Source organism: Onychomys torridus, chromosome 1, assembly GCF_903995425.1.
Source record: "Onychomys torridus chromosome 1, mOncTor1.1, whole genome shotgun sequence".
NCBI lineage: Eukaryota > Metazoa > Chordata > Mammalia > Rodentia > Cricetidae > Onychomys > Onychomys torridus.
The window spans coordinates 28,313,577-28,337,161 of record NC_050443.1 but is presented as its reverse complement, the minus strand read 5'-3'; the positions used below and the strand labels follow the sequence as shown (position 1 = coordinate 28,337,161).

The 23,585-nt window shown below is 52.1% G+C and overlaps 1 protein-coding gene across 5 annotated transcripts; it reads right to left on the bottom strand.

The window, feature by feature from the left end:
- Positions 1-5,006: 5,006 nt before the first annotated feature.
- Hpn (hepsin) lies at positions 5,007-23,250 on the bottom strand. Of its 5 annotated transcripts, XM_036181768.1 has the most exons (14): positions 22,271-23,250; positions 21,825-21,894; positions 17,936-17,995; positions 16,402-16,503; positions 16,272-16,313; positions 9,586-9,715; positions 9,387-9,509; positions 9,238-9,278; positions 8,845-9,010; positions 8,564-8,754; positions 6,123-6,218; positions 5,821-5,963; positions 5,531-5,695; positions 5,007-5,337 (listed from the first exon to the last, which is right to left on the bottom strand). In XM_036181768.1, the coding sequence occupies exons 2-14, from the start codon at positions 21,838-21,840 to the stop codon at positions 5,299-5,301; spliced, it is 1,314 nt and encodes a 437-aa protein (XP_036037661.1). In that variant the 5' UTR covers positions 21,841-21,894; positions 22,271-23,250; the 3' UTR covers positions 5,007-5,298. The 5 variants fall into 5 exon arrangements, with proteins under 5 accessions (XP_036037661.1, XP_036037735.1, XP_036037580.1 ...); XM_036181842.1 differs by having other exon boundaries at positions 5,026-5,337; positions 5,531-5,660; positions 21,825-23,250; XM_036181687.1 differs by lacking the exon at positions 5,007-5,337 and having other exon boundaries at positions 5,345-5,695.
- Positions 23,251-23,585: the final 335 nt, after the last annotated feature.

The following is a 23,585-nucleotide window of genomic DNA, read 5'->3' as shown; positions in this document are numbered from 1 at the left end:
CCCAGCACTTGGGAGGCACAGGCAGGCAGATCTCTGAGTTTGAGGCCAGGTCTACAGAGGGAGTTCCAGGACAGCCAGGGCTACACAGAGAAACCTTATCTCAAAAAACCAAACAACCAAACAAGAACAATGAAGCAAAAACAAGGCTAGAAAAGGCAGAAGCCTCTGAAATGCTATCCCTGGAGCCCTGGGCTCACTTGTAAGAAGTGCAAATGTCCTGAGGCAGCCATGATGGGAGAGAGCTCACATCACTCAGACAGAGGATGAACTAGTGGTCCCAGCAGAGGCCAACCTTCCAGCCTAGACACAGGTTATGGGCCAAGAAGCCTCCACAGTCCCTTACCACGTCCTTCCATCTTTTTGTTGCTTGCCAGGTGCAGCACATTATGGAGCAGACACAGTTATCCCTGGCCAACCGTTCATGCCTTGGAACCAGTGAGCCTAATAGAAGGGTTATTACCCTGCTGGTTTGGGCGGTTTGTTTTGCAGCCACAGGGTAGAACAGCGGCTCCTTGAGTAACGTACATTATTGTAATAACATGGCTTTTTATGCGGAAACCAAAAATCCATCTCCCTGCGCACACCAGTATTTGAACCTTCCCAACAATTACTTCTGAATGTAAAATTAATGGCCTTCACAGCCCTCGTTAATCATGGCAGCGTTTGCACTTGAGAAAGAGCCTGCACATTACTCCCTGCTTGGCTGTGCGGGTGCTAGCATCCTCACGCGCAGAGCCCACCGTTGCAGCTAAGCACCGAGGTTCTGTAGGCAGAAGAGAAGAATAAAGCCAGATGTGGAGGTAATCCCAGGAGTCCCAGGCAGGAGGATAGTATGTTCTAGGCTAGCCTGGGCTACAGCCATGGTTTGAATCTCAAATGTCCCCCACAGTCTCCTGCATCTGAATACATGGTTCCCAGCTAGTGGTGCTGGTCCCAGAGCCTATGGGATATTGGGGTAGGAAAGCCTAGTTGGAGGACGAAGTTCACTCGGGGTGGCAGGTGAGGGTGATGGTTACGGCTGGGCTCTGCTTCTGGTTTGGTTCTCTCTGCTCGTCCTGACCCAGCAAGATGTGAAGCACTTTGGGTTCAGGTTCCCACCACTATGACTGACTGTCCCAGCCTCCATGCCTCCCCACCATGATGGACTATATCCTGTGGTGATATTTTATTTGTACTGAAATGTGATTTTATTTGTATGTTAATAAAGTTGCCTTGAGGTCAGAGCAAGCCATAGCAGAGGCCGGGCGGTGGTGGTGCACGCCTTTAGTCCCAGCAGGAATTCTGCCATAGCAATGAGAAAAGTGACTATCACATGTGCAGAGAGATGCTGTCTCAGCAGAAGGGGCAGGGTGGGTTTATGTCCATCACGCCAGCACCCAAGAGGCTGAGACAGGAGGATCAGGGCTAAAGGTCATCCTCAGCTACATAGTGAGTTTGAGCTAGCCTGGGCTATGTGGGACCCTGGCCTTCCTGTTTTTCAAACAATGTGAACACAGGAGTGAAGAGAGAGAAAGTTTTCTGGAGGCTGAAAAGCCAAGGCTGGGAACCCCTCCCCCGCCAGTTGAGGGCATTAGGGTCTCATGGCAATGGAGATGCTGGGGTACCCAGAGTGAAGGGCTCCCTTCTGCCACACAGCGCTGGCCCTGGTGTTCCTCTGTGGTTTACATCTGGTGAGCCCCTTTGCGGCCCCTTGGAAGCTTGGTCATCAAGGACCTAGAGAAAGGGTTTTGGCGTGCTGGTGCTTGGAAGGAAGGTGTCTTAGTCAAGATTCCTGCTGGTGTGATTGACAGAACAGCATGACCAAAAGCAATCTAAGGAGGAAAGTGTCCATTTCAGCTTACAACTTCCAGCTCACACTCAGCCACCGAGGGAAGTCAGGGCAGGGACCTGGAGGCAGGAACTGAAACAGGCCACAGAGCAATGCTGCTTACTGGCTTGCTCTGCATGGCTTGCCCAACCTATGTTCTTATAGCAGCCAGTCCCACCTGTCTAGGGGTGGCACTGCCCATAGTGCCTGGACTCTCCCACGTCAATCATCAGTCAAGAAAATGCCGCACAGTCTTACCCACAGGTCAGTCTGATAGAGACATTTTCTCAAAGTTTCCACTTCCCCAATGGCCCTAACTTGTGTGAAATTGACATAGAACTAGCCAGTACAAGAGGAATCACTAAGCACCAGTGGGGCCCAAGAGTGATTATTCCAGAAGGGCAAGGCTAGTCCCTGCCCGTTCTCTGCTTGCAGTCTCCTCTAGTGATCTTTTCTCCAGGGGCCTTTCCACAGCATTACTGGATGCCATGGGTGCCCGTGAGCTGCATCACTCTTGGACTTCCAGCTTCTCAAATGGTGTGCTGTAGGAAAACACCCCACCTCTATTTTGGGACAGGTTCTCTCTGTGTAGCCCAGGCTGGCCTCAAAATCATGACCTTTCTACTTCTGTTCCCTGAGTGCTGGGATTATAGGTGGGCACCATCCTTCCTAGCTTATACCTCTTTTTTTATTTTATTTTATTTTTTGAGACAGGGTTTCTCTTTATAATAGCTGGAATTAGCTCTATAGATTATGCTGGCCTCGAACTTACAGAGATCGCCCTGCCTCTGCCTCCCGAGTGCTAGGATTAAAGGCATGCACCTTCACTGCCCGGCTCAGCTTACACCACTTAAAAATTGTTTGTTTTTTTTTTCCCCAAGTGTGTGTGTGCACACGTACATATGTGCAGATGCTCTTGGAACCCAGAAGAGGATGCCAGATCCCCTGAAGCTGGAGTTACAGGTGGTTGTGAGCAGCCCAATGTGAGTATTGGGAACTGAACTCAGGACCTTTGGAAGAATACCATTCACTCCTACCACTGAGCCATCTCTCCAAGCCCTTAAACATCATTTCTTTTTTCTTTTTGGAGCTGAGGATCAAACCCAGAGCCTTACGCTTGCTAGGCAAACGCTCTACCACTGAGCTAAAGCCCCAACCCTAAACATCATTTCTTAATAACCACCCTTCGGTGTCTTGTTACAGAAATAAAAAAGAAAGAAATACATGTTCAAATCTCTACCAGATCCCCTAGAATATGGCCACATCTCCTCCTCTCAGGCAGGGCCATGCTCTAGGCTCCCTACACTGTGCCCTCTGCACAAACATACTCCTTCCTCCAATATATCTGTTCAGACCTTCCACAGGGCATTATGCTCCTGGGGAGGTTACAGGCTTCTAAAATACAGGAACAGCACACTTTTTCAGTGACAAATACAAAGGGAACATTTATGGTCACCCCATCCAACACTCTGTATACATTTTCGTGTATGTAAGTGTGTTTCTGGGATTCAAACCAGGGCTTTGAGTATGCTAGGTGAATCTTGTTCATTTCTAGCAAATTAATGTTTAACTGACCCCTGAAATGCCACAGACAAGACAGTTTTGGGAAAACCCTGAGGGGCAGTGTTCTGTAAGAGATGAGTGGGGCTCGAAGGCTCTGGGCTGGCAACATAATGGTTAAGATCGACCCTGCTAAGGCTTTGAGGGATAAGGTGCTGATGGCTAGAACATTTCCCAGACAAGTGGACTGTGAGTCCCTCCAAGTTGCATCTGAAGAAATTTCTCCGGAGCTTGAGGCTGGCCACCTGTGTGTTCTAACATTTATCAGTTACAATCTTAAGCTGGCAGTGGTAATACACACTATTGAATTCCCACACCGGAAAAGCTGAAGCAGGAGGATTGTCACACATTCAAGGCCAGCCTTGGCTACATAGAGTACCAGACCCGTTATAGCTCCATAGTGAGATTCTGCCCCCCACCACTACCCCCCCCCCAAAAGGCTGGATGCAGTGGCCCTTGACCACTTGGGAGGCAGAGGCAGGTGCATCTCTACAAGTTCAAGCTAGCTTGATCTTCATAGAGAATTCCGGGATAGTCAGAACTACACAGTGAGATTCTGTCTCAAAAAGAAAAAATCCCAAAGCAAGAAAAAAACACCAAAAATAAACTTAGAATTTTTTTTGAAAAAAACTTGAGAAACAGCCTCTGTTGAGCACTTTCTCCTGGCGGTGAGCGGAGTGCCCCTTTTCCATTTAAGCCCAAAGAGCCTTAAATTCTCAAGCGCCAAGGCAGCAGCTCCCTCTGGTGGCCACCTCACTGCCACTGCGATCTTCAGGTTCAGGGGAAGAGAAGATCCAGCATCAAGAGAAGCTGGTACCTTGGACCCAGCCCTGAAGAAGGAAGGGATGCAGAGGGGCGGGTGCTTCGTGCTTCCTCAAAAGGCATGTCACTCACTCCCTCTCTGTCACACAAGGATTTGTTTTCTGTTGCCCCAAAGCAGATGTATTTATTGTTCCTGAGACACTGATGTCCACTTTTTTCTGGAAACAGCTCCTCATTTTCTTTTGAAGAGTCTCCCACAAGCAGCTCATGTGGTTCCTGAAGACCCAGCTCCCATCCCCAGGCAGCATTTCAGGTGCAAGATAATCCAACCAGATCATGTGACCCATCTGACCACTGAAAGCTGGGCCTCCTTAGGATTTTTCCCCCCTTTCTGGTGTTCTCATGAAAGGAGCATCCCCACCCCTTACCTCCACCCTCAGGCATCCTGAATCTGGTCCCCAGCACATATCCTCACTTACATAGAAATGGGGATATTTAACCACATTTCTTCTGGTTGTGGGAAAGCCTGCTTGGAGATGAAGCTGACGCAGAAACAGAGATTTGAGAGTTGCTGGATTGAGCAATGCCTAAAGTCAGATTCTCTTGGGTGTTTTAAACCCTCCCCCACCTCTCTCTCCTTTTTATTTTTTGAGATAGGGTCTCACTCTGTAGCCAAGGCTGGCCTGGAACTCACAGTGTAGTCCAGAATAGCCTTTACCTTGTGACCATCCTCCCGAGTGTGGAATTACAGGAGTGAGCCACCATGTCAGGCTTAAATGTGTTCTCACATGGGTAGGAATCCACCCTGATGTGCCTTCAGCCCTCTCTGCTGTTATCACAATGTCCACATTGCTGCTCAAGAATGTAAACTCAAAGACCCATTAATCAAAACCACCTTTATTATTTAAAGAGTATTCCCACTGGGGTGCCTGGAGAGCAACCCCCAGAGAACAGAGTAACATATATACATGGGGTGGGAGGTTGAGGCTGAGTGGCCCCAAGACTGAGTGGGCCAGCCACTGGGGAAGAGAGTCCTCGGACCTGTGGACTGGGTCTGTGAAGAAAACTGCTCTGTGTGAGGCCCCGTGTGGAGCCTGCCATGTGAGGCTGGAGGCATCACCCAACTCCATGGAGGCATGTGCAGCACAAAGCAGCGAGGTGAGGCTGGGTCAGGGCTGAGTCACCATGCCACTGGCTTCGGAGTGAGTCTAGGGAAAGAGCCATAGGCTTCCAAGGTCTCAGAGACTCCTTGAGACACTCTAACTACTGACACTTCCCCAGAAGCCTATGGGGACCCCCCTGTGCTCCAGAGTGCCCTCTGGTAGGCCCAAACACAGGTTTCCCCCAAACTTCCACCTTCCTTAGCAGAGTCCCAGATGGTCCTGCCCTATACCAACTCACCTTTATGGCCTGGAAGATCCACTCCCGGAAGTCAATGACTTTGGTGTACACTCCTGGCTTCTGGGCTAAAGCGCAGCCCGTTCCCCAGCTTACGATGCCACATAGCCGCCATCTTGACGTCCCAGAGATGCTGTCCTCACACACAAAGGGACCGCCACTGTCACCCTGGTGGGCAGGATGGGACACCTGGCTGGAGGCCACTGTGGCTCCAGTGGGGAGCCCCATTCCTACTACCCTGGCCCCTTCTCTGTAATGTTGAGCCTAGAGGACTGCCCCCCTGTGTCCCTCACCTGGCAAGCATCAACGCCACCTTCAGGATAACCAGCACAGAACATCTTGGGTTTGATCTGATTCCCATAGAAGTCAGGGCTGTTGCAGACTTCGTTGCTTATGATGGGGACCCGGGCCTCTTGGAGCACCACAGCCTGCTGGCCTGAGGAGATGTGGGTAAGGTGGCCAGAACTGGAAACACTCCCTCCCCTCCTGGTGCCCACCCCATGGCCTTGGGGTCCCTCTCAGGTCCACCTGGTCTCCCCCAACCAGCTTCAGTCCCCTCCTAATGGCATGGCTGGGCTTAGGACCTGGAACTTACCATAGAACTGTGTGTTGCCCCAGCCAGTCACAGTACAGACCTTGCCATCCACCAGGGCCTGTCCCGCAGCAGGGAGACACACCGGCTGGATGTATTCTGTGAGAAAACCATACCAGTCCAGTCCCTACTAGTCAGTCTGTCCCTTGTGGGCCACAGCTACACAGGCACCCCAGCCTCCACACAACGGCAGTGCACCCTGTCACTACCACAGTGGAACCTTCACCATCCAGTGTACGGGCCACTTTCCCAGATCTTTTCCTTTCATCCCCAGTCACCCCAGGGAGCTGAGACTGACCTTTGCCTCAGGAGGTACAAAAGGCCAAATCACCTGTCCAACGTTTCATAGAAGCCAAAGGAATAATCAGAACCAGAGCCAAAGTTAGCTCAGTTCCCCAAGCTTGGGCTCTTAACCATGGCCACGGGACTATAACTAGCTCAGAGGCAGGAAACAGAAAACACACCCTGCCCTTGAGACCCTTGGCTTCTACCTGTCCGAAAACCATCATAATAAACACACAGTCCTCCCATGGCATTGGCTTCCCTAGGATGGAATTGCCTTGTGCACTGCACAGCACATGCAAACAGTCCTGGCAGCCCCACTGTTGCCATGACGTCAACTCAGCCTCCCTGTGCTTCAGCACCTCGGTACAAAATGCAAACCACGATCATGCCCCAAGCTGGGGTTATAGCTCAGTGGTGGAGTGCTTGCCTACAGTATACAAGGTCCTGGGGTCGATCCCCAGCAATGAAAACACAGCATACACATGAATTAATTTCTCTGCAGGAACTGTGGTAAGAAATGGATGTGGTGTTGCAGACAGGAAGTGTTTATAAGACTAATAAGTATAAACAGCAATAGAGAGGCCACCCTGGAGGACTGTGGGAGAATGAAGTGTGTCCAGATTTGGGGCACATCAAGGCCGATGAAAACACAGTCACTTAGCAACAAGCAAACATTCTGAGAAATGTGTCCTCAGATGATTTTGTCATTGCGTGCAGATCCTAAGAGGCTCCTTCATGCAAATTAAGATGTCACAAGGCCATCTTATCTCATAGGACCACAGTTATAGAGATGCTCTGTCTGTGACCAAAATGATTTCATGCAACACACAGCTGTACATAAGTTCAGCATGCCACTGTTCTTATTTATTTACTATTATTTAAGTGGTTATTTATTTGGGGCATCTTGAGAGAGGGTCTCTCAACACAGCCCAGGCTGGCCTCGGACTCAGTCTCTCTTCCTCAGTCTCAGTGCTTAGATGACAGGCATGTGCCACACCAGCTGCTTCTCCTTTTTTTATAAAAAAAAATTTATTTATTTATGTATTTGTTTGTTTACTTTGGTTTTTCAAGCCAGGGTTTCTCTGTGTAGTTTTAGTGTCTGTCCTGGATTTCGCTTTGTAGACCAGGGTGGCCTTGAACTCACAGAGATCCTGCCTGGCTCTGCTTCCTGAGTTAAAGGTGTGCACCACTGCTGCCCAGGTCTCCATACTTATTTTTAAGATTTATTTTTATTCATGCACGCGCGCATGTATGTGTGTGTGTGTGTGTGTGTGTGTGTGTGTGCGTGCGCACGCGCACGCACACACACACACGCCGGTAGAGTTCAGAAAAGAGCGTCGGACTCCCTGGAGCTGGAGTTAGTGACAGTTAGGAGAGGCTGGCTGTGCTAGGAAGTGAATGAGGGCCCTCTGTAAGAATAGCAAATCCTCTCAGCCACTGAGACATCACTCTAGCCCCTCTCTGTACATTTTAATTCTGCACGGTGTTTGGAGGACACAGCCTTACTGGCCATGACTGCTGCTTCACACAACCGTACTCACACGGCTTACAATTCTCCATGTCAGAGTGTGTATGAGTTGATGGCTTTGGCACATTCCCAGCTTGGTACAACTGCCACCGTGTTCCACTTTAGAACACTTCATCTCCCCCAAAAAAACCTCAGATTCTTGACCTGTTGGCAACATCTCCACCCCTAACTGCTCTTCTACCTGGGTGAGCTATTTATTTATTTATTTATTATTAGAGTGTCTTGTGTAGCCTAGGCTAGCCTCGAACTCACTATGTGGCCAAGGCTAGCCTTGAACTCAATCCTCCTACCTCCTCCTCCGAGTGCTGAGATTCCAGGCACATGCCTTCATGCCCAGGTTACCATGACTGAATGGGCCTATTAAGAGCATCTCTGCACTGGCTCTCCAGGTGATCATCTGTATCCCTTCTCTTCTGTGTAGGAAAGGAATCACTGGGTCACAGTGACCGACTCCTGCATGGAGGCTCAAATGGTTGTGTGTGGCTATCTAGCATTCATGGCTGATGCTCCCTCAAGAGGGGTCCATTATAACCATGTAAACCTGAAGATGGATATACTTTGCTTCACTGGCCCCTTCTTTGTCCCCTGAGTCTCTGGAGTCCTTACCCTGAGGCTGGGCCTCCAGGCTTACCTGTGAGAGGCAGGGGGCTGGAGAGGTGGACCAGGGCGATATCATTGCTGTTCTCCTCAATAGTAGGGTCTCGAAAGGGAAGGTAGCCCCCATGATAGATCACAGTCTTAACACCTAGTTGCACGCCATGAGGTGAGGTCCGGGCCACAGCACCAGCAAATACTCGCCATCTAGACAGGACCCGGTTACGCCTGCCAGGACAGAAGGGACAAGTCCCTGGGCCCGGCCTCTGCAGACCTCTGTCCTGCCCCACCCTTGGTAGGACTGTGGGAAACACTCACTCTGGAAAGCAATGCGCGGCTGTCAGCACCCAGTCCCCGGACAACAGGGATCCCCCACAGAGGTGGGTCCCATCATAACGCAGGCTGACCTGCCATGGCCACCTTCCCAGGCTGCTGTCCTGACCACCCACAATGCGATCCACTGGCAGTTTTCTGCGGCCACAGTCTGTGGAGAGGAGACAAGGAAGGCTCAAAGTGGGAGGGATCTGGGTTGCAGGGCATAGTCTAGAGCCAGGCATGGGAGGAGACAGCCCTGCCCCAGTAGTTTGTGGGAACAGGGCTCTTTCCAACCTTGGGCATGTGGAGATCCTGGGCAGTTTGTGGGGGACATATTCCACCCTGGGGTCCCAGGCCCCAGTCTGGACTGTATCTCATTTGAGACCTGTGTCTCACCTTGGCAGATGGCAGTCAGGAATCGGCCTCTAGGGCAGTCGCTGGGAACATACAGGACAGGGGTGGAGACAGAGAGACAAACCAAGCGACCAGTTAGGACGATATTTGGAGGCCAGGGGTCTAGTGCCACCTGCAGCTGCCCTGCTCACCACACAGAGATGACATCCAACAACCTCTGAGCCGTTGGTAGGCCGCCCTCATCCACGCAGAAGAAGCCCGATGTACCGTTGGCGCCCGCGGTCCGCACATCCAGCTCCGAGTGTGCCAGGGCCCTGCACCGGGCTCAGGTCAGAGCCACCTCCCGCCCCAATTCCATGCCTTCTCCACCCCCGAGGGCCACCCGGGTACCTGAGGAAGCCCATCTCCTCACAGCTGAGCCCTGCCACCCTGGCGTTGGAGCGTGAGGAACACAGCAGCCTCCAGGTCCCCTCCGTCTTGTCGAACACCGCAAGCCGTGAGTCCCCGGGGCTGACCTGCACTGCAGAGCGACAGGGCCAGGCCTGGGTCCCACAGTGGCCCACCATAGGCTTCCCTGACCGCCTGAGGTCCTGGGTGCTCTGGTCCTGCACCCTTTGGCGCCCAGGGGCTTCATCTGCACCCGCTACTAGGCGGGACTTCACTAGTGGGTGTCTCTCCCTGCTGGGATACCCAAGCTGCTGGAAACCTAGGACACCAGGAACCAGGGAAATGATTTCATTTGACTTAGGGAGAAAGCAGATGAGAGAGAGTGAGCCTGCACAGGGTGTTCACTGTGGATGAACAAGCCCAGATTCAGGCAGGCTTGGGGAACCGCCAGCAGGGGTCGCAAACCCTTGACTAACTCACCAGGTTACTAAAACATTTATATAAGTATGCCATGGAGAAGCCTAGCAGCAGGAGGAACCGGAACAGGTGCCTGTGATTCTAACTGCAGAAGGTAAAGACTACAAGATCATGAGTTCAAGGCCAGTCTGAACTACCTACCAAATCGGAAAGAGGGGCCAGTTATGGTGGTGCATGTGCCTGGAATTTGCTGAAGAAGGCGTTGGCAGGAGGATTGTGAGTTAACCAGGTGTGGTGACACTTGCCTTTAATCCCTGCACGCAGGAGGCAGAGACTGGCATATTTCTATGAGTTAGAGGCCAGCCTGGTCTGTAGAGAGACTTTTAGGACAGCCAGGGCTTGGTAGAGAGACCATGTCTCAAACAAACAAACAAACAAACAATAAAATAAAATAAAATAATAATAATAAAATAAATAGAGGAGGAGGAGAGGAGGAGAACCCAGGCTCTTCTGTTGGCCAAGTAAAATCTGGGAGATAGACTTGGTGATCCCAGAGTTACCTTAGCTTGGTGGATGGCTTCCATATACCATCCCAACACTCAGGAGGCTGGCAGGAGAGTTATCACAAGTTTAAGGCTAGTGTGGACTACATATTAAATTCCAGGTCAGCCAGGGCTATAGAATTAGAAGACCTTGTTTCAAAAATCAAAACAAAAGTCACCCAGCCAATACATCACTAATAGCTGATAAGAGTCAGGCATGAAAACACCTGCTGTACCAGCACTTGGGGGGCTGAGGCAGGAGGGTTGTGGGTCTGAGGTCAGTCAGGGCTATATTATGTCTCAGGATGGAATGAAAGATGAAATGGAGGGAGAGACAAAAGGGGAGGGGGGAGGGGGAGGCGTGGTATAATGCAGGACAGGGTCACCTCAGAAGGCTAGTTCACAGCACTGGTTCTGTCTGAGGGTGGCTGGGGCAGTCTATGTGGCTGGCCAATGCTCCTTGGCCATCCATCTGTCCTCATAAGGTCAGAGAAGTCTTCTTCACACCTGAGTCAGGTCAAACCCCTTAGGGGTGGTTTTGTGTGTGTGTGTGTGTTTTCCACATACTTTGAACATGCTGGTTACTATTTTAGACAGTAGATAAATCACACAAAATTTCTTCCTGTATGCAGTGCAAAGCCCAGGAGACCAGACAGACAACCAGCAGGACAAATAATGGAAACGTGTCCTGTGTCACAGCAGAAGGGGCCATGGAAACAGGCAAGGGTGACAGAAGGACGGGGATCTAGGGGGTGGGGGTGGAGTTGCACTTTACTGTAAGTGGGCGGCAAGGCGAGCTTTGGTAGGAAGGTGCCACATGAGCAATGAGGAGAAGGTAGACGAGGGAGGTGAGAAAGAGGCTGAGATCTGAGAGGGGCCGAGAAGTAGGCCAGAGGAACTGAAGAACAAAAAGCGGAGATCTGAAGGCTGAGGCAGGGAGCTGGGTGAGGAACAGCCAGGAGGCAGAGAGAGGATGGCAGAGTTAGCTTGCAGCTGGACTCATGCAGCCAGCCAGCCAGGCCAGGACTCAGAGCTGGGGGTAAGGGTCACACACTGACCTGACTCAGGGATGCTGGTGGGGGTACACTGTAGGGCAGGAACTGGTGCCCACACTATGACCTCAGCGTGACAGGGACAGAGGCTAGGCCAGCAGGGGGCAGCACAGGGACTAGAGCTGGATTCTGGGAATATTTTGTAGGCATAGACCTGAGGACAGTGGGACAGGACTGTCATCTCACCTACTAGGAGCCTGAGGCTAACAGATCAAAGTTTAAAGCCTACCTGAACAACTGAGTGAATTCTTAGGGAAAAGAATCTCAAATAAAATGTAAAAAGAGGGCTGGTGTCATCCTTGCTCAGTGGTAGAGCCCCTGTTTAGAATCCCCTGTGAGAGGCTGGGGTGTGGCTCAGTGGTAGAGACCCTGCCTAGAATCCCCCAGTGAGGGGCTGGGGTGTGGCTCAGTGGTAGAGCCCCTGCCTAGAATCCCCCAGTGAGGGGCTGGGGACATGGCTCAGTGGTAGAGCCCCTGCCTAGAATCCCCCAGTGAGGGGCTGGGGTGTGGCTCAGTGGTAGAGCCCCTGCCTAGAATCCCCCAGTGAGGGGCTGAGGTGTGGCCCAGTGGTAGAGCCCCTGCCTAGAATCCCCAAGTGAGGGGCTGGGGTGTGGCTCAGTGGTAGAGCCCCTGCCTAGAATCCCCAAGTGAGGGGCTGGGGTGTGGCTCAGTGGTAGAGCCCCAGATTGCATGATTAAGGCTCTTGGTCCAGTCCCTAGCACCAATAAAAACAACCAATAACTTATGTGCACATCTCACAGATGGCGTACTGAACATCAAAGTATATACTTGTTCAGAGCAGACAGCTAACAATCAGCCAACCAGGATTTGACCTCAGAGTGCCCTCTGGCTTCCACATTCTCTGCCCCTTGCTTGGGTCTCTGAAGAATTCTTGCCTTTCGCTGCCCAGCACATACTCATCCACAGCAAGACTAAAGCTGCCTGTGCAGCTGGCTCTAAAAATGGCCTTCATCTCTGGCCTTCATCAAGGACTGGCTGACAGCTCCCACTGAGTGGTGCCTACCATCCCCTGACTCCCAGGATAAAAACATGAACAGCAACTTGGGAGTCAGGAGGCATCATTCCTAAGTGCTCAAGATATTTCCAACCATATGGGCATTTGGAGGGGGGTGAAGGGTCAGTTTTTTTTTTCAAGGCAGGGTTTCTCTGTAGCTTTGGAGCCTGTCCTGGACTAGCTCTGTAGACCAGGCTGGCCTCAAACTCACAGAGATCCATCTGCCTCTGCCTCCTGAGTGCTGGGATTACAGGCGTGCGCCACCACCGTCTGGCTCAATTTTTTAATGAGTGTGCATTGGGAAAATACTGGAGATAGGGGATGGGAAACATCAAATATGTTCTTTTTTGTCTGGTTCTGGTTTTAGGAAGACAAGGTCTCACTTGGTAGCCCAGATAGTCCTGGAACTTGTAACTAACCCTCTTGCTTCAGCCTTCTGAGTGGCTGTCCAGCATGGCTGTGCACCCACAGGCCGTTTGTTTTAAAGCCATGTCTGGGCTGTTGTTAGTTACTTTAAAAGTGTTTCTTCTGGTGTCCTGTACATCGCCAGGTGTGCTTACCAAACTGTTAGATCTATTTAGAGGTGTGAAGGTCCCAGAGTGCAATAAGGTGGGGCTACAGTCAAGGTCGTGTTTCCTTGTCTGTACCGTCTATCCCAGTGTTCTAGGAAGTGCTACTCACAGGGTACAGGCACTGGCTGGAGCCCTGACTGAGTCAAGATTGGTGTCTTTCTTCCTTGGCTAGTTGGCTCTTCAATTTGTCTTTGTGCTTTTTTTCTTTTTGGTTTTCTAAGACAGGGTCTTGCTATGTAGCCCAGGCTAGCCTCGCAAACTTTCAATCATTTTGCCTCAGCCTCTCGAGTGCTGAGATTACAAGTATGCTTAACTCCAACTCTTCTTGTGTTTATTCTTAAAGGGGAGATTTCCTGAGCACCCACTATGTGCCACAGATAGCCTGATTCATAAAACATCTCTGCCCCCCTGGAATGCTCAGAAACTGTAAGTGTGATGGTTCCACTATGACAGCTGGATGGTTATGGAGTGGGGGAGCTATGCAGTGAGGGCTTTAGGAAGGGCTTGCTCAAGGAGGGGTGAGGAGGAGATGCCTAAAAGCTGAGCCCTGCATAGATCAGGGGGACAACTGTCTCCTCTTTTCCCACTCGCTCTGCTCCCCCCACATCCCAGATGAGGAAGTAGGAGTTCTCAGAAGCCCACAGCTCAGAAATGATAGAAGGGAACCCCAGCTTCAGGTGGGTGCTGGTGAGTTCTGCCCTGGCAAGAGGACAGTGGAACACCTGGGGATGCAGCCTGTGATCCTAGCTACTCAGGAAGCTAAGATAGGAGAAGTCCAGGTTTAAGGATAGTTCAAGATCAGCCTGGTCAACTTAGCAAAAATTCTATTTCAAAAAGAAAAGTAAAAAAGGGTGGGGGCTGTCATTCAGCAGTAGTGTGCTTGCCTAGAGTCCCCCAGTGAGGGGTGGGGTGTGGCTCAGTGGTAGAGCCCCTGCCTAGAATCCCCCAGTGAGGGGCTGGGGTGTGGCTCAGTGGTAGAGCCCCTGCCTAGAATCCCCCAGTGAGGGGTGGGGTGTGGTTCTACCCTTGCTAAGCAGTTACGCATGTGTGGGTCCCTGAGTTCTACCATCAGTACTATGAAGGAGAAGGAGGGGAAGACTAGAGGAATTGGGTATTTAGGGACCAAAGGGAAGCCCTGAGTCCAGAGAGACAGATCTACAAGCTAAGGGAAACTGCCGGTCAGACAGGCCATATCCTGAGTCTTTAGGGTTGGGATCCCATCCTGGTGCCATGGGGAGCGGTAGGGCCTGCTGGTCTATTGCTCTGTCACTTACTGACCTGTGGTCTTAGGGAAGGCAATCTGCTTCACAGAGCCTTAGTTTCCCCCGTATGCAAAACACTAGGATGATGGTAGCCGTAGACTGCAGCCAGGCCTGGGGTGTGGAAGATTTCACTATGGTAATGACTTCAGCAGTTACTGGACAAATAACTGTGCAGGAGTTATACATGACTACCACCTGACTGCCTGGCTCTTTATGACCTGGGTAAGAGCCTGAGTCTCACTGTGTAGCCTAGGCTAGCCTCAAACTCACAATCTTCCTGCCTTATTCTCCTAAGCATGGGGAGATGTATGCCACCATGCTGAGCCTCGGCCTGTGTCTATGCCCTTCACTCTACAGGAAAATATGCTCTCGCAGGACTGAATGAGCCAATACCATCAAGCCTCGAGGCTGTTCCTTGGCCTCGGGGTCAGTGTTTCTAAGTTCAGTCAGGATGACTGAGTCCAATGTCAACTGTTCAAATCTGGAATCTTGTTTCTTCGAAAAAGCATGCTCCACTTCCCCATCACCACCCCTTTTTGCTTCCCTGGGTCACAGACAAGCATGCTGAAGGTGGCCTCAAGGAGCCTCAGCCCTTCGTTCCGCTTGGGTTTCTGCCTTTGTGTTCCTGTGGCTGCTCCTTCTGCATGCACAGTCTGTTCTGACTCTATCCTTATTGGCCGCCATCGCATAAAGGACAGATAGAACCGCTGTTTCCTCAGAGCTGGGAGTCTACTGAATTCATCCCACCCCTCTGGAATGAGTTTTGACCACACTCTATGGTAGACATGTGTCCATCACAAAATATATCATGATGGGAGGTCTGTGGTCCAGGGCATATCATCACATGGTCAAGCCTCAGTTTCCCCTCATGTAAAAGGGAAGAATAACAACCCCACATTTAAAAGGCTTTTGAGGCTGTATGTGTATAAAGAGTGAACTTTTTCTCTCTTTGGGAGCGATGCACTTTGATAATTTCTAATCTTTTCCAGACTCTGTGTGTGTGTGTGTGTGTGTGTGTGTGTGTGTGTGTGTGTGTGTTTACAGCAGGTACACATATATATTTGTGTATGTGAAGAACAGAAGACAACATTGGGTATCATTCCCTAAGCACTGTCTACCTTGGTTTGGGGACAGGATCTCTCACTGCCTGGAGCCCCAGGGAGCCCCGTGTCTCTGCCTCTGTCCCCAGTGCTGGGAATACAAACTTGCTCCATTATACTCTGCTTTCTCACATGGGTTCTGGGACTCAGGTCCTCAAGCTTGCGAGGCAAGCACTTTGCTGAGCAAGCTATCTCCTCAGCCTCAATTTCAGGCTTGGACTACGTAGTGATGCACACCTGGTAGGAGGGTCAAGAGGTCCAGGGTCCTCCATACTAAGTTTGAGGCAAACTGGCCAGCCTGAGACCTTTTCTCAAAAATAAAGTTGAAAAAGAAAATGTTTTCAACTGCATAGGACACTCGTGGGTGACTTGTCTATAGCTTGGATAGCAACCACATCCTTGGGAGGTAGACCTCAGAAGTTAAGCAGAGTTGGGTCTGTAGTACTTGGATGGGAGTTCCCTGAGTCACTTAGACAAAAGCCTATGACTTAGGCACAGTGGTTCATGCCAGTAATCCCATCATCATGAAGTTGAGGCAGGAGGATTGCCACAGATCTGAGGCCATCCTAGGTGAGTTCTAAGCCAGTCTGAGCTACAGACACAATCCTTTTTTCCAACAGCATGACAGGCATCAAGTACAAATGCAATTATCAGTCCCAAGAATACTTTGAGTTCCCCAACACACTTTTCCTCCAGGATACCCTAGGGATCCAGGCCTACTCCACTCACCTGGGTACAGCGGCTCCTGGTCACTCCGAAGTAGGATGGTCACTGTGGAGAAGGGAGAAGTGAGAGCAGGCAGGTTGCAGCCCTTGGGGTAGGTGAGACCTCAGGAGCTGGGGGAGGGAGATGCTCTCACCAATGGCCCAGGATGCGGCCCCAATGCCTGTCAGGAGCAGCAGAGTCCCCACAGTGAGGGCCAACACTTTGGGTCTGGAGCAACATGATGCAGTCCGGACACCTGCAACAGACACCAAGCTGAGGTCACTGCCAGGCCTGTCCTCAGCACAGCAAGGGTTGGGCACTGGGCCAGTACCCTGCCAGGGAATGGAGAGTACCTTATCAGACCTGGGCCTGCAATGCCTAGAGCCCCATTTCCCAGGGCTAGGCAGCTGGCAGGGCTATCCTGTTGCAGTCTCGTGGACAGCCAGGTGTCTGGCTCCCCGAGGGTTCCAGCTGGGAAGGGGGTATGGCTCTGCCGGCTGCCAGCTCCCTCCCTCCCTCCCTGGTGCTGGCACAGTTCTTCCTCTCCAGTGACATGGCACTTCTAGACTTCTTTGGTTGCCTCCTGCTAGCCTGTCCTCAGACCCTCTTCCAGAAATTCTTACAACTTTGACGTGTCTGTGTCCTCTGACCTTCATCTTCTTGGTAACCCTAAAGCCAGACCTCTTTCTCACAAGACCCAGCTCCAAGATCAGATTTGCCCCTGGGGTGTTGAGAACACAAGTTTTAAAACTTAGCTGAACTTATTTGGGTTTTTGGTTTTGATTCAGTTTGGTTTTTGTTTTATTTGTATTTTGAGACAAGGTCTTGCTACATAGCAATGTCAGCATCAAACTCACCATGTAGTCCAGGCCGACCTCAAACTAGTGGGTTTTGCTGTCTTGCCTCCCTAGTCCTGGGATGATAAGCATGTACCCCATACGGCCCATGCTTCTGGTTTTTTGTTGTTTCCTTTCTTTGTTTTTTTCTTTCTTTTTTCTTTTTGTTTTTTCTTTCTTTGTTTCTTTCTCTCTTTTGTTTTGTTTTTGTTTTTTTTTTGAGGTAAGGTTTCTCTGTGTTTTCCTGGCTGTCCAGGAACTTACTCTGTAGCCCATGCAGGCCTCGAAAGCACAGAGACTCGCCTGCCTCTGCCTTCTGGGTTCTGGGATTAAAGGTGTGCACCACCAATGCCCAGCTATGGTTTTGTTTTGTTTTGTTTTGTTTTATTAAGATAAGGACTCTCATCGAAACTCAGACTGGCCTCAAACTTGTGATCCCCCTGCCTCTGCCTCCTTGAATGGTAGGATGATGGGTATGTACCATCATGCCTGGCAACCCCACTTTGAAATAGTGGCCTTGGAGAGATGGCTCATTGAGTAAGAACACTTGCTGGACAAGCATGGGGACCAGAATTAGGACCTGGCACCCACATAAAATACCAGGTGTGGTGGTGCACATCTGTAAGCCCAGCACTGTTGGGTGAGCTGCAGGCTCAGTGAGAGACTCTGTATCTAGGGAATAAGACAGAGTGACAGATCAGGACACTCAGTGTCCTCCTGTGTCCTCCCCAGCATGTGCACAGGCACCCACACCCACACACATCATACTCATGCACATTTGTGTCAATGCACACACAGAAAGAAAATAAAAATACATAAAGGAAAGGAAAAAAATAAGATTAGTGGCCTTACCCTTTCCTGGCTGGGGTCTTGGACACGTGAAACTGCCTCTGTGAGTCCCAGGTTCCCCATCTGTTAAATGAGCACGCACCTAGCACCCATTCTTTAAATGACTCTAAAGTACTTTAAATGAATAGCCAAGTCCAGCTGCCACCCGCCATGTGCCCAGTGTTCAGCCTCTATCTCTGACTGGCATCATGGTGCCCCTTTTCCTGAGAGGTTAAGTCACACATCTCCAGTGACTCAGCCTGCAGCCACTTCCTGAGCCCTGGGCACACTGGGATCCAGGTCCAAAGTATGTCCTCAAGAAGGCAATCCGCCTCTTGCTGTGCCTGGCATACAGCAGGTCCTCGGCAAATGCTTGTAAGCCATTATTGCTGTGTGGTCATGGGTAACTGTCATCGTCTCTCTGAGCCTCGGTCTATCAATATGATAGAACTCTGCTCCATCCCTCTGTAGAGCGGGGGGTCAAGTGGGGCTTCTGAAAGGAAACGGGGAGACGCCTTGGGAAGAGATTAAGACCTGCAAAGGGAGGTACTAAGGTGCAGAGCTGCGCATGGAAGGAACTTGCAGGCTAGGACTGGCAGGCGTGACTGTACACACTCTGTTAGAAGCAACAAGGCCAAAGAGGTAGCCAGAGGTTGGCATGAGCTGGAGGAAGGCCATGGGAGGCCAGTAGACCAGAGAGAAGAGGACTTTCTGTCTCAGCATAACAGAGATCCTATAGACTGACTCCACCTGCCAAGAAAGCCTTCCACTGACCCCAGCTTGAGTGAGGCCTTTGCAAAGTTCTTTCAAGGCTGCAAGAGCCCCAGCCCTCTCACCCATGTCCCTGGTAGCAGGGCTAGTGGTCACAGTTCAAAATCGCACTAGGAAGAGAGCAGGGAGTGGTTCAGGATCTTGCCAGGGCAGTTCCTGTTAGTGGTTTAAGACAAGGTGTCATTTACAGAGGAAATAGCTCAATAATGCCTGAGAACTGGGCATGCCTATCAGCCCAGCATTGACCGCCCTGCTGGGTCCTGCAGCTTCTTCAGCCTCTGCACACCTTCCTCTTTACATTCACCACATCCGTGCTGGCCAGTGTCTCTCAAAGCCTGCCCCTCCCCTCCCCACAGCAGCCCCACCTCAGAAGCCCTCACCCCAGGACCTCCTCCCTTCCCACAGGACTCCAGCTCTTCACCCTCATCCCAGGATCTCCTCCCTCCCCACAGGAGTGTCCAGCTCTTCACCCTCATCCCAGGACCTCCTCCCTCCCCACAGGAGTCCAGCTCTTCACCCTCATCCCCAGGATCTCCTTTCAACTGCTGAACACTTCCTTCCTGCTCCAACTTGCTAGCTCCAAGCCCAACACCCATAGCACTAAATTGGCTCGTCTCTACACGGAGACCTAAGAAATGTAAATGTGAACCCAAACTGTCCCTTCTCTATCCAGAACATTCCCTTGGGCATCCCTGGTGTCCTGGACTGAGCATTTCCAGCCCCCATCAGAATAAGCATGACTTTTAGAGTCCAGAGTCCTGAATATAGGTCTCTTCAAATTCTCAGACAGACATTGGTCATTATTAAAGATCTAAAAGAACTTGCACAGGGTATCCCAATGATAGAACTCACAGAATGCTGATTAGAAGCCTGTCATCCCAATTTTCAGGAGGCCGAAGCAGGATTATTAAATTTGAGGCCATCCTGGGATACATAGTGAAACTAAATGTCAAAACAAAAAGAAAAAGGAAAAAAGACTGAGGACATGGCTCAGTGGTAGAGCCCCTGCCTAGAATCCCCCAGTGAGGGGCTGGGGTGTGGCTCAGTGGTAGAGCCCCTGCCTAGAATCTCCCAGTGAGGGGCTGGGGTGTGGCTCATGTAGAGCCCCTGCCTAGAATCCCCAGTGAGGGGCTGGGGTGTGGCTCATGTAGAGCCCCTGCCTAGAATCTCCCAGTGAGGGGCTGGGGTGTGGCTCAGTGGTAGAGCCCTGCCTAGAATCCCCAGTGAGGGGCTGGGGTGTGGCTCAGTGGTAGAGCCCCTGCCTAGAATCCCCCAGTGAGGGGCTGGAGTGTGGTTCAGTGATAGAGCCCCTGCCTAGAATCCCCAGTGAGGGGCTGGGGTATGGTTCAGTGGTAGAGCCCCTGCCTAGAATCCCCAGTGAGGGGCTGGGGTATGGTTCAGTGGTAGAGCCCCTGCCTAGAATCCCCCAGTGAGGGGCTGGGGCATGTTCAGTGGTAGAGCTCTTGCCTAGCATATATGAGAGCTTAGCTTTGATCCTCACTATTCCAGGGGTAGAAAGAAAAAGAAAAAGAGCTAGGGCAGCCTCCAGCACTACCTTATGGAGAGACCCACTCTGTCAAGGATGCTCCTGAGGTTGGTCAGCCACAGGCACTAGCTCCAGCACACACCTGTGCTGAGCACTGTGCCCCATCTTCCCCTGCCTGGCAGGCCCTCCTTTCTCCCTCTCCTTGATCATCCTTTGAGTTGTATCTCACACATCCTTCTAATTCCAGGGCCCCAGCCACAGTGCTGGAAGCCTGGAACACACTTCCATGGCCATCACGGTCTCATAAACACCAGCAGTGGCCACTGAAGAGGCTTTTGGGATCACACATCACTAACTGCACTGTCCTTGGAACCCCTTTAATCCATGCCACAGTTAAAGAGGACGGAGCTGTTATCATCAACACTTCACCTTTCCCAGGGCTGCCCTCTCAGAGCACTGCAAGCTACCTGGGAATGCAGGGAGCATGCTCTGTGTCTTCCCTTTTCTTCCGCAAAGGCCCTATCCCTGATACCTCACTTCAATTATCTCCAGGCAAGAAAGAGTCCCCAAAGAGGTCAGGCTCTGTCACTCACCTGATCACTTTGTACAAAGCGAGGGGGAGCCTGAGTTCACAGTGGACCACTACTGGCCTGGAGTCTGAGTCCAGACACCCGTGCTTATCACTGGGCCCACATGTTTACTGCCCCTACATAGCGTCAGTTAGGTCCTGACACCACAGTTCACATGGCCGTTTTAGAGAGGAAACAGAGGCCCAGAGAGTATACGGCATGTCCAGGGCCACACAGCTAGAAAGGGCCTGGGAATGAACTCAGCTAGCCTGGCTCCCAGAAGACAGCCAGAGTTGGGGCAGGGGCCAGGGAGGACTGCTCTGACTGGCATGTCCATCTAGTCCCCAAGAACAGACAAGGCAGCAGGAGAGGCTGGCCTCCAGTGTGAGTGTCTCAGTGACCCCTCGGGTGCCTCTCTTCTCTCTACCCATCCAGGTCAAGTCCAAAGTCCTTCTTCTGTTCTTTTGCCCACAAAGCTGGGAGGTAGAAGGAATGCCTGGAATTGTGGGGGGTCTTGGGTCTTTGGGTTCCTGGGTCCCCACAGCCACTGACCTCCTTCAGAGCACTCTGGGTTCCAACACGTATCTCACGCCCCAAGTCCCAAGCTATTGCCTGTGTGTTCCATGACCCCAACAACCTCATGGAGGGAGTTATTATTATCCGTCCATACTTGACTGCAGGGAAGGGTGGACTGAAGCCCAGAGATGTGATGCTACTTGCCCAAGAGCACACAGCAAAAGCCAACAGGAGCAGCCTGCCTGACTCTACTCCCTTAGCGGAGATGGTAATGGCAGCAGCCCCCACCTCAGCCCCAGAAGACAACATGTCCTTGGTTAGCTGAGAAATCCCCGGGGACATGAGGGGAAACTAAGGCACCAGGAAGGTCATATGGGGGGTGGGGAGACAGCCACACAGAACGGTTGGCTAATAGATAATCAGATGAGCGAGGACTCTGGCGGCGCAGGGTGGTGGTCTTGAGTCTGACAGGAGGACCCCAAGACAGGGAGCTGGGTACAGGCTAGGAGACAAACCAGGAGATGAGTGCTAGGTAGGGCCGAAGCTGGGGTTCAGGGACAGGGGGACTCACCCTCTTTCTTCGCCATGTCAGAGACTCTTGTTAATGATTCCCAGGTTGACCTGTTGGGCCGGGGCGGGACCTAGGGACAGGAACAAGGAGGCACGACCTGGGGGAGCCTGGCTTGGCTCTGTCCTGGCGCCCCCAGTCCCAGGCTCTCATCCAGGGAGCAGCTGGCCCTGCGCTGGGGACAGAGCATGCAAGAGGTTGGGAGGGGGTCAATGGTGGCAATGTGTGACCAGCCACCAGGGGGACACCTGGAGTGGCGAGGCAGAGCCTGGAGGGCCGAGACTGCAACTCCAGGGCACTTGAGGGCTGAAAAACTTTGGGGAGTCCTCGGATGTCTGAGCTTGCAGGAAAAGCAGGGTGGAGGTGATCTGGGGTTCCTGAGATCCCTTGTATGGGCTGGTGGGCGTCAGATTGGTGGGGGGCAAGGGGCTCCGCATTCTGCGCCTTACCCTGGGGTCCGCTGGAGATGGTGCGGGTTTGGGGTTAGTCTCCGGGCCTGGGTAGGGGCATGGCGTCCCCACAGCCGCGGGCAGCGCGGGAGGCAGGGGTGGCAGCGGCAGTCAGCAGCGTGGGCCCTGCTGAGCCTGCAGCCTCACCTGAGGAGGAGGGGGCTGGGTGGGAGGCGGAGACGGGGCGGGGAAGGGCGGACCCCAGGACTGGCTGCCACTGAGGCCACCTGGCTGGTGGGGCGGGGCCTGAAGGGGTTGGCCCGGGTAGGCTCAGCCACCAGCCTGGCCTCACACTTGCAGCGGGCACTCAGGTGTGCTCAGAGGCCCGAAGGGTGGGATTCTAAACTGGAGGAATGAGCTTCAAAGTTCTGGCTTTTCTAGTCCCACCATGCTTGTGGCTATGTAGCCGTCCATTCGCATTTGCTTCCACGCCGGTCCCCTTCCTCTGAGCAAGTCCAAGCCGCCATGGGCCTCCTCTAGCCTTTCCTGTGCCTGGCGGCCCGGCCCTTCCCCCAGCCACTTTCCTACAAGTCACGGGGGCTGGTTTGTTTTGGCAGCGGCTGTGCTGCCTGCCCAGTGACCTCTGGAGCCCGGAAAGTCCTGATAGGGGGGTGGGGGGGGCTTGGCCCTGAAAAGGCAACACTGATTGCCCAGGCCCAGGCCAAGTGGCCGGAAGTGGCTAGATGCAAGTGCAGTCCAGTCCCACCAGCAGCCAGGTGCCATGTGCGTCAGACCCCAGACCCGGAGCCAGATAAACACCAGACAGCCTAGGAGGCCATCTACACCTGCCCAGTGGCCCAGGCTGGCATTTGAGTCACAACAGCTGTCCCCACACAACATGCCACCTACTTGCCCTCTCTGCCTGTCTCTGTACCTCCTCTCAGTCAGGGGACACACTGGTTCTGCCTGGCCAATGGGCCTGCGTCTTCCTGGCTGACTTCCTTCCCTTTTACTGCTCTCTCTCCTTCTGTCTACCTGTCTCTATTTCTTTCTCTATCTCTCTGCCTCCATCCATCCTTCTCGCTCTGTCTCACTGTATTACCCTCTCTCTCCAAAACTGTTTTTTGGTGGTGGTGCGGGGGTGTTTTGAGACAGGCTTTCTCTGTGTAGTTTTGGTACCTGTCCTGGAACTCACTCTGTAGACCAGGCTGGCCTCGAACTCACAGAGATGCGCCTGGCTCTGCCTCCCGAGTGCTGAGTACTGGGATTAAAGGCGTGCACCACTGCTGCCTGGCTTCCCCAAAACTTACTCACAGTTCTCAAAGCATAGCAAGCCCCACGAAACCCTAACATCCCGTTGCCTGTCCATGCAGAT

Excerpts from the sequence above, each read along its gene's own strand:
- Hpn (XM_036181601.1), bottom strand. Across the intron at positions 16,314-16,401 it reads GGCCGCATCCTGGGCCATTG|TGACCATCCTACTTCGGAGT; the intron begins GTGAGAGCATCT and ends CCTTCTCCACAG. Across the intron at positions 5,696-5,820 it reads GTGGCGTTGATGCTTGCCAG|GGTGACAGTGGCGGTCCCTT; the intron begins GTGAGGGACACA and ends CCTGCCCACCAG.